Source organism: Anastrepha obliqua, chromosome 1 (genome assembly GCF_027943255.1).
Source record: "Anastrepha obliqua isolate idAnaObli1 chromosome 1, idAnaObli1_1.0, whole genome shotgun sequence".
Classification (NCBI taxonomy): Eukaryota; Metazoa; Arthropoda; class Insecta; order Diptera; family Tephritidae; genus Anastrepha; species Anastrepha obliqua.
In genome coordinates this window covers 183,017,878-183,034,773 of record NC_072892.1, presented here as the reverse complement: position 1 = coordinate 183,034,773, position 16,896 = coordinate 183,017,878, and the positions used below count along the sequence as shown (strand labels likewise).

The 16,896-nt window shown below is 37.5% G+C and overlaps 1 protein-coding gene across 4 annotated transcripts in view; it reads right to left on the bottom strand.

Annotated features, from left to right (window-relative positions):
• LOC129235596 (corticotropin-releasing factor-binding protein) overlaps positions 1 to 16,896 on the bottom strand; it is a 63,642-nt gene that overhangs the window by 19,472 nt on the left and 27,274 nt on the right. For all 4 annotated transcript variants that reach the window (XR_008581594.1, XM_054869516.1, XM_054869514.1 and 1 more), the window contains exon 4: positions 469 to 541. Coding sequence is in view for 3 of the 4 variants with exons in the window: in XM_054869516.1 (XP_054725491.1) it covers positions 469 to 541 (73 nt within the window). In the remaining variant the exon portion in view is untranslated. The remainder of the gene's footprint in view (positions 1 to 468; positions 542 to 16,896) is intronic.

Sequence of the window (16,896 nt, the reverse complement as noted above, 5' to 3'; positions counted from 1 at the left end):
ACAACTCGGAGGGTAATAAGGTGGGAAGGCATCTTTGAACTTTGAACTTTCAGTAGAACCAGCATATTGAAGTAGATACTCATGTGTGTGCAATAGCTGCGCCTTAAAATATGCAATCGATGCACAGAAGAAACAAAAAGCTTCATAAATACGGATAAGGCTTTTTATTCACTTATGCAGGTACACATGGAAAACGAGCAGCATGAGTGCTTCCATGAGTGCTTCCATGCTGCTGCTTCTTGATCAATGTGAAGCCGTGAGAAAAGTTGCATTTACAAGCTGCTGTCTGCATACCTGGACGTTCAAGTGATGTTAGCATATTTATTATAATATTTTCAAGAAGGTTAAAACTTTTAATGGCTTGTCCTAATAGAGTCTCCTAAGTGAAGTTCTACGTTGGAAAAACGACTTTAATTGAATTAGCCTGTGTGTATGTAGCGGCAAGCGTTGGTGTAACAAATGACTTACCTGAAATTACATGAACGTCAGCGAGTGCATTGTTGGGATAAAACTCGAAGGACTTCTTTACCATGGGCCATGCCTGTAAGAAAGCAAAAGGAGGGCAGAGTAAATATTAAAATTTTCAAAAATCAGATTAAGAGATTTTGCTTATACTTCTGCTCAAATATGAACGAGACGGTATCAATAAAACGGTCCGCGGATGACATATGGCAAAAATAAATTTTTTTTTTTGGTAGGACTGTTATAAGCTTACATGGCAAATTTCAGCGTGATATGTCACCTAGGTTGTTTTCTGTGCTACTGTAAACAAGTCAAGCTCACGGATTTTTAAAAAAGTGAAACAGCTATGCTTTAAAATAAAAAAACAAAACTTGACCCTCCCTTCATACAATTCCTTTTAGTACATTTGGTTTTCAAAAAGCCTTTAACACATTTAAAAACGCTATGCAGTAGCCCTCTTGTGCAGAGCTCCTGTGTATATGGATGTAGGTGTGCGTATGTAAGTGTGAGTGCTGTGCTGCTGCAAGTTATTTGCTTTAAAAGTCAAGTTTATTGCTGCCAAATTTGAAAGTAGGTAATAAAAAAATCATAAGCAACTCGCGAAATATTTGGTTACACGTCTTTCTACGTCATATTTTCGTCTACGAGTGGGTTGGTCAGGGTGATTGAGTTGGGAATATTGAACTTTTGGCTGTTGTGTATTTACGAGTATTTTTCATACAAACATATATTCTTTCTGTGGGCGATCCATGATTCGAGCTCGAAATATTTCCGCTTCATACACATTTTTATGCTTGCATATACACTCGTGGCCACGTAAACCTTACCAGTAAACCAGTCTTTGTTTCGCGCAAATATACATTTCAATTGGTTTGGTCTAAGCAAGTGCTTTTTTTTTAAGCGCAAAATATTGTCAAGTGTATTTTAGGGCGGTCGCCGTAGCCGAATGGGTTGGTGCTTGACTACCATTAGGGAGTGCGTGGCTTGAATCTCCGTGCATGAAATAGAAAAATTATAGAAACAGTTTTTTCTAATAGCATTTACATCAAGATGTAAGAGCTCGGCCAAACACTTGATAGAAGTGTACGCACCAATTCTTTATTTAAGTAAATAACTCCTGATCAAAATTTTTACTGACGGCTCGAAAATGATGGATGGAGTAGGTGCAGGGATTTATCGCGCAGAGCTGAGTATCAGACGGCCAATTAAGCTCCCTGACCATTGCAGTATTTTTCAAGCAGAAGCCCTTGCGGTAGGAAAGGCTGCAGAAATAGCACTAGCAAGGACGTCGAGGAAATCAAACATAAATATATACGTTGACAGTTAAGCGGCAATAAAAGCAATAAAGTCATTTGAAATTTCATCTAAAAACGTTCTTAGGACGAGGGAAGCCATAGAGAGACTAGCCGCAGACGGACGGTTGCATATCTATTGGGGACCCGGACATAAGGGCATTGCAGGAAACGAAATTTTAGATGAAATTGCCAAAAGCGCTGTTTACATACAATTCGAACAAGAAAACGACATACTGAAACCTTTGAAAAAGATATAAAATGACATCGCTGCGACATGAAAACACGGATAGACAGGAGGTGGAATAATCTAGCCACTTGCAAAACCACGAAAATCATGTGTACACAGAATGCAGATAAGTACGCCAGATTCGTACTAGCCCTGTCTAGAAAGGAAAGCAGGACTATCGTAGTTATACTGACAGGCCACAAGCATACGAGATGGGAATTGTAAACAACGATAGCTGCAGATTTTGCAAAGAACTAGAAGAGAGTGAAACTCTTGAACACCTTCTATGTTCTTGCCCTGAATTAGCTAGAACCCGAATGAAATGCTTAGGAGCTCAACAATATGAGAGATTAGAATGTCTCTCGGGGTTAGAGCTTCAGAACTTACTTAGATTCGCAAAAGACGCAGGCTTATTACAAGAAGTCTACTACAAGGAAACGTAAGGGTCAAGTTCCTTCTTGGAACAGCCAGCCAGGTCAACCTAACCTAACCTAACCTACTTTAGAAAAAGAACGAGTCCCTATTCGTGGGATAGCGAGAAAACGTGGATGTAGCCATCCAGTAGTAATAAAATTACTCAAAAAAATGAACCAGGATGATCGTTCAGGGCGTCAGAGTTGGAACTAGTCAAGACATCTTTCCGAATCTATGGTCGATCTAGGATTTGTTTAACGGATCGCTTTAAAATTCCTTAAAAATTAGTAAAGACCTGGAGGAGCAATATAATTTAGGCCGGCTCATATTTCTGACGACTTCCACGGAGCTGAGTGAACTATTCCGTCTGTATTCTTTCGCAATGAGTGTCTAATCCATTTGTATTTTGTGCGCATGATCTGTTTTTCAATTGGCTTTTGCTTAGCTAATCACCATAGACGACGGTTAGAGATGGGTCGTGGCCACCAGTACGGATAATACGGATATACAAAGGAATGTAGTTTTCTAGTCGAATCTTGCTTTAAATGCCAAGTTTGAATAACGTAGATTTTACGTAGGCATCAAATATTCTAATTTTCGTTATTCTTTTAAGCGCTTTATTCCACCTTCCACCACACACGTGATAGCCCAGCAAATGTATATTTTGCTTTATAGATCCTTCGCTGAATGTCCGACGCTGTACCACCGCCAGGCGTGAGGATTCTCCCGAGATGGTCAAATTCGTTTATATCTTCTACTATTTCTGCACCTAAATCGAATTGTGTACTGTTGCTTACATTGATTCGCAAAGACTTGGTCTTATTTGTGTTAACCTTAATTTTTCTCTTTGTTGATGAAATGATGAACGCCCAACAGTATGGAGTAGTTGTAGCCAATTGTAGCGTTCCCGTCGTAGATGAACAATATTGGCATACTTCTGAGACCTACTCTCAGGACGACTCTGGACAAAATCGGTAAGTTTTTATTTAATCCAAAACATATTCCCATGTTTATGGTTAAAAAAAGTGTCATCTGTCACAATTTTGTTTCTTACAGGTGCCGAAAATGTTTGCAAATTTCAGAATATCGCATATGGCGTGGTCAGGAATTTCTCCCGACTTGAACCCGACTGAGCTTCTATGACACTCGATGGAAAAGAAAGTGGCTTAACTCAGACCGAACTTTAAGGCTGAACTGAAAATTAAGGTATTGGAACAGGAAATTCCAAACGAAATTCTTGAAAGCCTCATTGCTTCAATGCCTGCCAGCGTCCAAGCAGTTGAGCATATTAATTAGAGCATTTACTCAAATATTTATAAATTTTTTATATATAAAACAAATGCAAATCTTACTCAGATATTCAAGGAATTTGAATACAAAACATCTCGAATATGCTTATAACAGAAAAATGATCTTCATAGTTAAAACTTAATCATTTTTACTCAAGAAAGGCAGTTAGTTCTATTTTGTATGTTTTAAGCTTCAGAAAGATTTGGTAAATTAAACCGCAATAATTGGGAAACAAGTAAAAAAGTGAGGTGGTAAGGTTTGCGTGGCCGCGAGTGTATATACATATGTATGTATGTATGGCGTTTACATATACATATATGCCGTCTTCTTCTTGATTAAGCGGCTATTTCGCTCAAATGCGTTTTACAAGTTTTCTATTGACCCCGTAAAGAGGCGAACGATAATTTTTCATGCTCAATACTAAAAATTAAATAACAATGTGGAGCATTTTCATCAATTTGTTATTTGCTACTGTAAAACTTTATTTTCTAAGCGCCTGCAAAATTTGAAATAAGAAAGTGAAATTTAAACGAATCGTTGCAAAACCAAGTTCAAATTCTTTTAGAACTCAATTTGCGTAGTTTTAATAATATAGTGACTTTGCATTTGCGTTCGTATGTATGTATTCTAGTAAAACTCCATCGCTGTTCCTTCTTGCAAAGCCAGCTAAATGAGAAGTCACGAGTATAAATAAATTGGATCTTCCTTAAGTGAATTATTTAATAAATTACCAAGAAGCAACCTCAGCTTTGTAAGCTGCATTAATGCTTATAAAAATATCTGCATCAAAGAAATTATTAACTCTGAAATCATTGGCTGAGAACTCCCAGCTGTATCTAAGCAAGATACAACGGGTGCTTGTTTAGCTCCATGAGATCTATCGATATTGATAACTAGAGTTTGACAGCTGGGAATGGCAAGTTGTGTCACTTACGTTCAGTAAGGTTATGAAAGTCATCATGATTCGCTTAACACCAGAACAACGATTACAAATCGTGACAATCTACTTCAAAAAAAAAACAGAAATCTGATCGGGAAGTTCTTAGAACGAAATATTGAAGAAGAGGGGGCAATGACAGTTCGTCGTTGCTCTCAACTTGTTGGCCTTTTCTTTTCGACTACGTGGAAAATTTTGCAGAAGCATCTTGGCTTAGGTGGGCAGATGAAATCGTTGAAATACCAGACCGGCATTTCCCATGTAGCACTAAACTGCTGTTTTGATACCATTATGAGACCTCTAACGGGCATATATCTACAGTCAACCAGAGCTGTTGATGTAGTGGAGAAAGTTGATGGGATCTATGTTTGAGCACTGTCCCTGCTTTCGAAGAAAAGAGCACCCAGCGACCTTAATCGCTTAGCTGCCAAGCCCGGATTTTTATAGAGAAAGGGCTCGAAGACTGAAAGGTCCCCATAGCTTCTGCTATGGAGATTAAATGATAAACCTAGCTTTTCCGTGTGAATGCCGATTGCCCAATGACCTGTAAGCTACGAATTTGGAAATTGAGTGGCGTGGAGTTCCCAGGACTTTCTGCGTTTTGGGGCCAAAGAGTTTTCGGAAAAGCACTTGACGGAATGGAGCTCCATCTGGCTTGCGCTTTCCTGAGAAATAAGTTGTCCAACTCCCCTTTAACAGCAGGCAGGGAGATGCCGTTGGCCGGGTGGGTAGCTTCTGAGACGAATTCAGCCGACCCCTTTCTGGCAAGCTCATCACAAATTTCATTTTCCTCTATGTTCCTGTGTCCTGGAATCCAGATTAGAGAAATTTCACCTGCACATCTAAGAGATTTGATCTCCTCTTTACAGGAGTTGACCAATTTTGATCTGCCACATGGCGTCGTAAGAGCCTTGTCCGGAAAAAATGTTAATGTCTCCCTCGCTCCCGCGTTCCCTAAGTATTTTGCATGCTTGCAGGATTGTAAAGAGTTCTGCCTGGAAAACACCAGCAGTATTAGGTAGTTTTAAGAAATACCTCTTGGAGCCGTCATGAAGATAGAGGTAACAGTCTCGGTACAGATTTTCCCCTTGTTCCAATTCTGCCTACTTGGAAAAAATGCCCTGGCACGACCCTAAAAACTCCAGTCTGCAGGTAGAAAGGAAGGGAAGTTCAGCGAAATATCTTGTTAACTGCCCAAAATGGCCACTTCGTCTCTTGAGAGATTACCTGTAGAGGCCAACCTCCTTTAACCTGATTGCACTTTAAGCAACGATGGAAATAACGTGAAATGTGCTCTATATGTTCCTTTGCATGCTCCCCAGTGTAGAGATATTATCGCCCTTCCGAAGAGCTGCCTTTCAAACCAGGCAGAATTGGTAGAACAACTACGTTGCATGCCCACAGTACAGATTTGCAGGAATTGAATATATTTCAATTTTGTATTATTATTATCAGTTCTCATGTCCTTAAAAAGCACCCGATACTCGTCTGTATACATGCAGACTATCGTCTATGTATCAATGTGTGTATTTATGTATCTATGCGTGGATGTATAGATTTAGATGTATTTAAAGTTGTACGATTGTGTGCTTAATTGTGGCGAATTTGTAATTTACAGTTACCCAAGGCTCATAACCACACAAAGTTGCCATAACAATTTAATTATAGAATTATTATCATTGCTGAGAAATGAGCCAAGACGCCGCACTGGCTAAGAATTTAGGGTAAATGCAAATGAAATGAATAAGAATCACCAAATTTGAATTGTTCTACACAAAGCACATGTTTTGGCTGTTGTTTACGTTAGCGGAACTTAGCGAAAGGTAGGGGGCGTTTATTAACTTAAGCCATATCAGAGGTATCCTGTTATTTATATACCAATTGAAAAACAAGTAAACAGTTCTTTGACTCATGAATTATAAATGTGAATTGAAATAATGTAAGCATAACACCAACTGCGGTAATTTTGGTCTTAACGACCTGTTTTGACATAGCAAACGCGTGTGGCTTGCGGAGTAAATAATTTCGCTGCAATTTTCTAGCGAAAGTGAAAAGTGATTTTCTCTAAAAAAATGTACCTTGTGCACGTGGAAAGTAAAAGAAATATGGGTGCATGCAATTACTCAAATTCGCAAACTTCAGACTTACCCGTTAACCCTCATCGTAATTAAGTTAGGGTGGCTGCTATGAGAGTTCACGAAATTATACGCGCTGGTTGTTATAAATCACACCAAAGTCGCGAACTTTTGTCAAAAACACAAAAAGCAACAAAAAATACACTTGAGCTACAAAAAGTATTGGGAAAGAATGTAAATTGGTTGTAAGTGAGGTTGATTTTCTTAGCAGACAATTTTTGAAGTGAATAAAGGTCGTTGCAAGAATTTAACCGGCCCCAGATCGGAAAACAATATGTGCGGGGAAAACATGAGCTGAAAATATAATGTTTAACAAATTGAAAAGTTAAATGAACCATAGCCTCAAAACCTTTGTCTACCGCGTTAATCATAGATTGCGAAGGGTTTGAGTAGAAAAAAACCAAAAATGCCACGAAATTCCATTTGGGGGTATGAGTCTAAAGTATAATGATGGGTTTATTATAATTAGATTATTTATTTAAATTGAACTGGGTACATCTATAGACAAACTCAGAAGTTAATTTACTTGTTGACATTTTAATAATCGCCTGGAAAGTATTTGCAGTTACATAAAGAGAAATTGAACGAAATATAAAGAATTTTTTAAATGAAGCGGAAAATTGTATTTGAAATAACAAAAACAAACTCATGTCAACAATCTCATTTCCAAGCATCTGTTATTGTTTTGTTATGCATTTGTGAAAATTGATATTTGAAAACGATTATAGCCGTTACAAACCCCATAAATTTACCTACACTTGGCCTGCGGCCATAACAATGCAATCGTAATTCAATTACAGCTTCTAAATACGAATAAATACATCGAACTAATACATGGGTCTGTGCACTCGTCTATTCAGCGGTGGAACAAAAGCTGGAACCATACAAACTCTCTTATCGCCACACCAGGGGAGCATAGCAATGAAATGAAAGCCTCACCCACACCATCAATCAGCCATTCAATCAAATGAAAGCTTGTTTACATCAGTGGAGTATTTTTTCAACCCCGATATGGTGCCTGGCAATTAACTGCTAGACACACACATATGTAGATTTATTTGTTTGTTTTTTGTAGTGCCTCTTCTCACATCCAGCTTCCTTTTTGATGGTTTGATTGCTTGATCTTTTGCTTTTGACTCTTGCAATTGTGGCGTCGAGAATGATAACAACAATTCGAGCCTTGACAGTGATTCTAGACCCACCGGCTGAGCTACTGGCCGCAATCGGTTCGTATGTGTTGGCATAGCGACTTCAAATTATGCAAGCAAAAGGTGTATTTGTGGATTTCAATAACGTTCACAGGCAAAAACTCTTGATGACGTAAAAGTTTACACACGTCCACGCGTCTACGGACAGAAAAACACAATGGTTGCCTTTTGTAACTTCCTAGGCAGTTACAGTTTATTTATAAAAGAAAATAAGTACTTAGATACAATAATAAAATATTGATTACAAGTCAGAAAATCGTTAGCATCACGCAAATATTTATACCCGGTTAGAAATTTTGCAATACAATTTAAAGCCTTTTGGACTGTGTTTTCAACTTCAGAAAGGATAAACAGGGCCTTTCAAAAGACGCGCCTAGATGTTTTAAAATAAAATATGTAAAAATTTAAATTCCTTCAGATTTCACTGGTTTATTCAAAATAAGACTCTTAATAATTATATGTGAAGAATGACATCATTTAAACGCCCACCAAGAGCAGGTCTACAGGTAAAATTCGCCGAACAAATTCGATTCATGAATATCTAACTGTTGAGAACGTCGAGATATCGATGTTGAATGTTGTTCAACGGCACTTTGCGCTACAGTAGCAATATTCTCGACAGAATGCCCAGTTTTTTGTCTACCAGTCAGTTTTCTATCCTCGTCAGAACCAATTTCTTGACATTTTTTCAACGAACGCGTTTCTCGACCTCATTCGCAGGATTATTTTTACCAAAAAAATTACGAAGTTGTTTGTTACGATTTGTTGTTTTAAAAGATCGACAATTTTCAAAATAAATTGCAATAATTTTAACGCGTGTTCTAGGTGTAAAATTGTACATTGTAAATGTTAAAGATGATATAAAAAGGGGGTTTCGGAATTATTAACTACTGACATCTATTTACTACAAAAGTGTCATGCTATTGGCAAGTGCTGACGATATTGATATTGTCAGCCTGAACAACCGCGCCGTATGTTCAGCGTCCTCCAGTCTGGAGAAGGAAGCAGAAAAAGTGGGTCTTATGATTACCGAGAGTAAGACAAGGTACCTGCTGTCAACATACAAATAGTCACTGCGTCTTGGGCAACACGTCACTATTGGCAACCACCAATTTGAAGTGGTGAAGGGCTTTGTTTATTTAGGAACCAATGTAAACAGCCAGAACGACGCCAGCCTTGAGATTAAACGAAGGATAATTTTTGCCAACAAGTGTTTAGATTAGATTAGATTAGATTTGTGGGGGGTTGGACAAGTCCAAGCACTCAGTCAGTAGACCATTGTACTACACCCGGATAGAAATCAGTAGAAAGAATAGAGATAGGAAAGATAGAAGGTGGATGGTAAAAACGGATAGATTAGTTTGAGGTCACTCTTCCACAAATCTCTTGGATTCATTGATGAATTTTAAGAGATCCGGCAGAAGAAGAGTATGAACTTCGGCCATACTCAGTGTATCGCAACCCAATATCCTAAGTCTGATTCTGGCAAATGCAGGGCAGCTACAGAGAAAATGCTCTGCAGTGTCGTCATTCTCAAGAGAGGATAGGCATATCGGGCTGTCCACGACCCCCATGGTAGCCATAACAAGTGTTACTTTGGGCTCAGAAGGCAATTGAGAAGTAGAGCCCTCTCCCGAAAAATTAAAACAACGCTAATCATCTCCGTCCTTGTATATGGCGCAGAAGCTTAGACGACGACGGTCACTGATGAGAGAGCACTGGGAGCGTTTGAGAGAAAAATTCTCCGAAAACTCTTTGGCCCTCTTCGCGTAGGCGAGGTTAAGTTCCGTATTCGATGGAACAGCGACCTGTATGAGCTATGCCGAGATGTGGACATAGTTGGCAAGCGGCTGCGCTGGCTTGACCATGTCTCGATGATGAACGAAAGTGCTCCGACACGGCAGTCCTTCGAGAGGGAACCCATTGGGGGACGACGACGAAGAGGAAGATCCAATCTCCGGTGGGGAGATCAAGTGAGGCATAACCTGGCAGCACTTAGTGTCACCAACTGGCGACAGCGAGCAACGAACCGAGCTAGATGGCGTAATGTTTTGGATTCGGCCAAAGAAGAAGATATCTAGGCATCACTTTTGAACACACATCTTAAATCTTTTGGGTTTCAAATTTTAAATCAATATTTGGCCATTTTTAAATCATTGATTGGTTGAACTCGAGGATAAAATGCAGTAAAATATGTCTATAAAACACAGCTCGTGCAAGAATTGAAATTACTATCGTTTGCGTCGCATTTTCGCTGATTGATCTCATTTAGATTTTTTATTCACATTTATTGGAAAAAGTAGACGAAAATTGAACTGATCGAATATACCTTGTAACTCGTAAGTGCGGCGGACATATGCCGGTTATCATATTCAAAAAACACATGCCATGAAATTATCTATAAAAAAATAATCATTCCAACAATATTCCTGTTTTGCATTACCATTTAGCCCCCTTTATTATTGTAAACTTGGTTAGAATGCAACGCTCCCCAGATTTTGATAATTCATTTTAAAAAACTCATATAATAAAAAACTCAATAATTATGTTTTTTTATGTTTTTGGTTTGGTTTTTCAATAGCTGGGCTCGAATTTTGATATTGTCTCAATGCGTTGTTGGAAGAGTACACCATGATTAATGGTCAAACCTTTAAAAGATTTGTTTGCATTCCACCACCATTAAGAGTCCCACGACATTTGCGAGCAATGATAGAATTGGAGATTTAATCGCCGTTTGGCTATCGGCGTTAATATAGATTTCTCTGAAGGTACATAGTTCAAAGGTAAGCCACGAAGCGCTTACTTTGTCTTTTTACAGTAGACACCAAAGCCAACTTTGTCGTCAAGCTTTCAGCCATCAGTAATATTACGGTAACGAATTGCAATTAAAGAAGAGAAGATGGTTGTCAGAAGAGTTGGAGAGATATTCACGAGCCACGACAAACGGGGCACTCCCTAAACGTCCACGGTGGCGCTCTTATGACCTGGGATGCTTTTAGCTACCGTGGCAAGTTCCCAATTTCTTTCATTTCGCATAAAATGAACGCAGAAAATTATGTAGAGGTCTTGGATATTGGTTTTATTTTCACCAAAGGATTTCACGGCGAGTCTTGAACGTATCAACAGAACAATGTTCCAATTCACGGCGCTAAGCGTACAAGGGAGTTTTTCGTGTCGAAAAATATTCTTGTTCTCAAGTGGCCTGCAGTTAGTCCAGACCAAAATGCAATAGAGATCCGCTGGAGCATTCTTAGCAAGCAAATTTGTGAAGGCGAACGCGAGTTTAATAGCCTATTGCACCTTAAAAATGCTGGTGAAGAGGAATGAGCAAAAATCGACCTTAGTTTATTTCAGTCACTCGTGAATTCGATGCCAAGACGACTGGAATCATTTGCAATAAATAAAGGAGGGCATGCAAACTAAAGGGTGATTTTTTAAGAGCTATAGGAAAGCTTTTCAAAAAAACACACGTAAAATTCAGAAAAATGCATGAAATTTTTATTTAAATCGATAGTACAGTCCATATAATTTAATATTTGAAGATTATTTCATGCAAATGTTGACCGCGACTACGCTTCAAATGGTTCGCTTAGCCCAATTTTGGCATACTCTTTCCAATGTTTCGGCCGATATCTCACATATAAATGCTTTAATGTTGTCTCCCAATGCGTTAATTGAGGCAGGCTTGCCTGAATAGACATGAGCCACAAGAAATAATCTAAAGGCGTTATATCGCACGATCTGGGGGGCCAATTGACAGGTCCCGAACGTGAAATAAAATGTTCACCGAACTCACCTCTCAATAAGCCCATTGTTACGCGTGCTGTGTGGCATATGGCATCGTCTTGCTGAAACCACATGTCATGCAAGTCAAGCTCTTGCATTTCGGGCAAAAAAAAGTTCGATATCATTTAGCGCTAGCGGTAGCGCTCACCATTCAAAGTTACGTTACGACTCGCAGCATCTTTGAAGAAGTACGGTCCACTGATACCTCCAGCCCATAAACCGCACCAAACTGTGACCTTTTGTGGATACATTGGTAGCTCTTGCAATTCTTCTGGCTGATCTTCACTCCAAAAACGACAATTCTGCTCATTTACGTACCCATTTATCCAAAAATGAGCTTCGTCGCTGAACACAATTTTTCGATAAAAAAGTGGATCGTCGGCCAACTTTCCAAGAGCCCATTCACCAAAAATTCTGTGTTGCGGTAGGTCGTTTGGCTTCAATTCTTGCATCAACTGTATTTTGAAAGGCTTCACACCTAAATCCTTTCGCAAATTTTCCACGTTGTTGAGTAACAGAGGCCCAATTGCTGCGAACGGCGACGAATCGATAATTGATGGTCATCATTAACACTGGCCGATACAGCTGCGGTATTTTCTTCAGCTCGCACGCTACGTAAGCGTGTTGGTGGTTTGATGTCCAATAATGTAAATTTGGTTCTAAATTTAGTCACAATAGCTTGAATAGCCGCTTCAGTGGGTCGATTAAACTGACCAAGAAATGGAAGAAGCGCGCGATAAACTTTCTTAACAGAACACGCATTTCTATAATAAAATTCAATGATTTGCAAGCGATGTTCGTTTGTAAGACGATTCATGGTTAAATTATAGGCCAAACAAAAGATGTTTGACGGTGAAACAAAACACGAAACGTGCATCAGCTGTTTAAACTAACTGTTTAAAAAGATAAAAGCTAAAAAATCACCCTTTATAAGACTTAAAATTAAGCATTTATTTTATACTGCTTGCTTAAGATTTAATTGAATCTTAGTTCCGTCTCATACATATATTTTCTTTTCGCACTTTTAGATTATTAAATTTTGACAATAGAAGGCCGAAATAAATCCGTGAACATTTTTACTCTTACTTTTGCTTTCTACGCTTATGCCGAAGGGTAAAAAGATTTTATTTCTGATTATTTTATTACAAAAAAGATTTTTTAGCTATTTCGCTTGGCGTATATATATAAAATATACAAATACTCTAAATTTTTTAAAATTATAAGTTTTTTTTACTAAATGTGTGCAGAAATTTAGATTTTTCTTTGTTTGGTAGTTATTACGACTCCGAAGTTAAATCTGTCTATGCGAGATAGAGTTAACTCTTGATAAAATAATAATGGTGCTTGTTTTTATATATTTGCATAAGTGTTTGTATTTATAGGTACGCCTCCACTGCTTTAATAAAATAAAATTTGTAAACACTGTAGATGACAGCTCAACCGCATAACAATTTTTACGCGCACACAATATTAAATTATTCGTGAAAAATAAAGAAACAAAAGACTAAGGATACTAACACAAAGAAAATGAACAAGAGAATTCGAAAATAAAATCACGGCAAATTTCCTCTAAGCATATGGACACCGGTTAAAAGGGCATTTGAAGTATTGCTGAAAGTTGAATGTTGCATTTACGGTGATGAGTTCTGTGGACATATTGGGTAAATTTATTCATTAAGGCCCCTGGTTGGTGTTACAGTTATCAACTAAAACACCACCGAATGCGATGGGAGGTAAGCTGCGGTTGTGATGAATACTATTACGAAAATTAAATCGCAATCGTTTGCCATTCCAACATCATTCACATAAATTCAGTATTTTTTCATTTCGTCATTATTATTTAAATTTTTTATTTGATGAGCGACATCCGCTGACAGCTGACGTCATTCGGCTTGTTTGATAGATGTTGATGATGGTGATTCAATGCCCAAAAAAAGCTAATGACAATCTGATAGTGTCACTTTGATGGTGCCGGTTTTGATTACTGGAATCTCATATTTCATAAATGGGCAATTGAATGTGCAAGGTCATTACACCTACATACATACACCCATGCAACTGAACAAATACGCAATTCCCACATGTCTACGCATTTATATATATAATATGTACGTCTGTATATATGAATAGAAATTCTAATGCGAAATTTCCCTTCCGACGAAAGCTGGAATTCATAACGCTCCTCGCTATTCCTGTATGTGGTGATAACCGCTCCGCCATCGGATGTTTCTATGTATGTACATATCTGCTAACTACAAATTTGCAGCTTCACCTTGGGTCATACAGAGTCTCATATGTATTGATAATTGCCCAACATAATTACACTCGTGTGTGTGCATATGTAAATAGCAAAGTAATTAATGAAGCTTGAAATGCCAATGCAAATGAGGATAAGGAAATTTGCACAGGTTATGGAAATTTAGGAATTTGGCAAATTAATATAGATTGAGGCCTTAATATTAACGGAATTATTTGACTACACTGTGCCATACAAAAAAAAAAAAAACAAGGCTCCGTCAATGGCTGAATCTGAATTTTACTTTTTATTTTCCCCCACATTTTTTATTTTATGGTAAATCGGCATCCGAGGCTATGGGATCCTTACATCTTAGATGTATGAAGTGTTTAACAGTTCTATGTAAAAATTATCAATATATGCGTCTTTTTGGTCTCTTTTATCGAGAAAGGGGAAAAAGTACTCTTAATATAGGTATATAGCGGGTTAAAATGAACCACGAAAATATATGTCATAAAATTCTACTATAAGTCTCTTAATATAGCTCATTCGACGCAAAATTAAATTTACTATTATATATCAGTAGTGTACTAAAAAACCCTCAAAAAAAATTCCAAATACTTCCGTCTACAGTCTCGTCAGTTGTCATTTCAGAAAAATTGTCAACACACTGTCAAAAAGGCTTGTTCTTGTTCTTTCGAACTAAAAAAACAAATTCGAAATCGGATGCAAATTGGCAAAGTTAGGAGTGATTCTTCACATCAACCTACTGAAAAACGGTTTTATGGCCATAAAATGAGATTTTCGGGGTGTATTGAAAATTTCTCCTACACCATTTTTCTTAGTTTTACTATGCCTACAAGTTGTACTAGGTCTCCATAAAAGTATAATATCATTGTCGCACAGTGTAATATATATTTTAAAAAATGTTTATAACTGAAATAAAAAAAAATTCTTATAAAAGTTTTTGTTTTTTTTACTCCAAGGCAATAAACTCAAAAAAGGTTATATAAAAATAAGTTTACTAAGTTAAGTTTTTAAGTTATGTAATTTTTTTATTTTTTTACGTTAAGTTTTTTTACGGTTTTAAGTTGGAAGTGTCCTTAAAAAAGAGAATAAAATGACTTAGACAACATGTCACAACAACATTGAAACTTTTTTACAAAACACTACCGGCGCGCAAGCAACTGATGTTCAGATGATATTTTGCCATTTTTAAGTATAAAATATAAAGTGAAATAAATGCTTTTAAAACACCGTAACACCTATATCCTATGCATTTTAAAGCTTTTTTCACGTTGTATTCCCAGTCAGTCTGAACCTCTTGTCCGTCCTAACTAACAAAAACAGGTCACGTTCAAAATTACAAAATAATTTTATCGAAAACTGCTATATTACAAAATCGGAAATAAGGAAGATAAGTTAACGTTAAAGGTAGAAGCATTTCGAAAATTAACTTTATTATTTTCATAAGAAGGAAAACTATGCCTACCATCGATTGTTTTACAGGTTTCGCTAAAATTGCCTTTATTTTGCTCTGCTCATCACGGAAACTAAATTCAACCGTTATGGTATTAAATACACCCTAAATACAACAAAATAACCAAATAGCAACAAAATCTCAAATTTAAAAGTTCGCAGACATATGGAACGCCTCTTCCTTTGACTCTCCCTCTGTCTTTTTTCGTTTTAAAGCTCGAACTGTGAACCCAATATCCTGAGGATAAAACCATACACTTTTACACGATTTTAATTTTATAATATATTTTTAATTTCCCAGTGCAGCAAAATAGTTGCCCAATTCGCAGTCTGTGACTGTTTTTGTTTCACCTGTACTTAATATAATCAAAGTTTTGTTTTCCTACTTAGCAGAATCAGCTTAGTAAAGCAGCACGTATTTACCTGAATCGCTAATAAAGCGCTTAAGTATCCAAACATAGCCACGCTACACACAAACACACATAAGTGTACAAGTGCATATGTATGCGTGTGTACTTTACAGTTTGTGATTCTCCGTGAGTTTATTTCTGCTTGTCTATTTAAGAAACACCTCGACTTCGCTGTTGGCGGATATGGCATCGCTGCTTCAGCAAAATAGAGTAAGCAAAAAGGCAAAGTCAACGAACGGTAAGTAAATGCAGCTGAAATTTGGAAATTTGGATGATTTTCGGTGTGTTAAGGAGATTAAAAATTATGCTTGGAGTTAAATAATTTTTCATGACTTTTCAACGATTTCGAGGTAAATTCAGTTAAAATTTTCTTCTCTTCACCTTAAAACTTCTTTATACATATATTCCTGCATATTATATATATAAGTACATGTGGAATAGCATTTAATTCACACGAATAAATTTATTTCCTGTTTTCACTTGCATATAATGTATAAGCCTGTCTAGAAAAAAATGTAAATGCTGCTAAATATGCGTATCCTTTTCGCAATACGGAAAGTGTGCGTTGTTTCTTCAAAATGAGTTCAGCGTATGAAAAGCGATTTAAAGCAGTGTTCCTATGTACACACCCTAAAGGTCCAAAGAAGTCGAAGAGACTCATAAATATATGCGTGCAACGGTATATTGGTGTTACAAACGTTTACGGCTTCGTCGGACCCGGCCCTAAAAGAATACCTTAAGCAAAATCAGAAGATCATTGATTTGTTTGCGACAAAGTCGAACTTATCGTTGCGTGAAGCTGAAGACGTTTTAAGGAAAAGTGAAGATAATGTATTCAAAGGCACTATTCGAGGACGTTTACTTGCAGACGAGCTCAGATTCCTGAGCTCATTGAAAAAATAGTGTAAGCGGCTATGGCGCCAGTCAAGAAGAAAAGGAATATTAACGGAGGAATCTTCATTTTGGGCGAATAGTGGCATACGTCGTTCCTGGTGCACTACTGATAATCGACAACTTC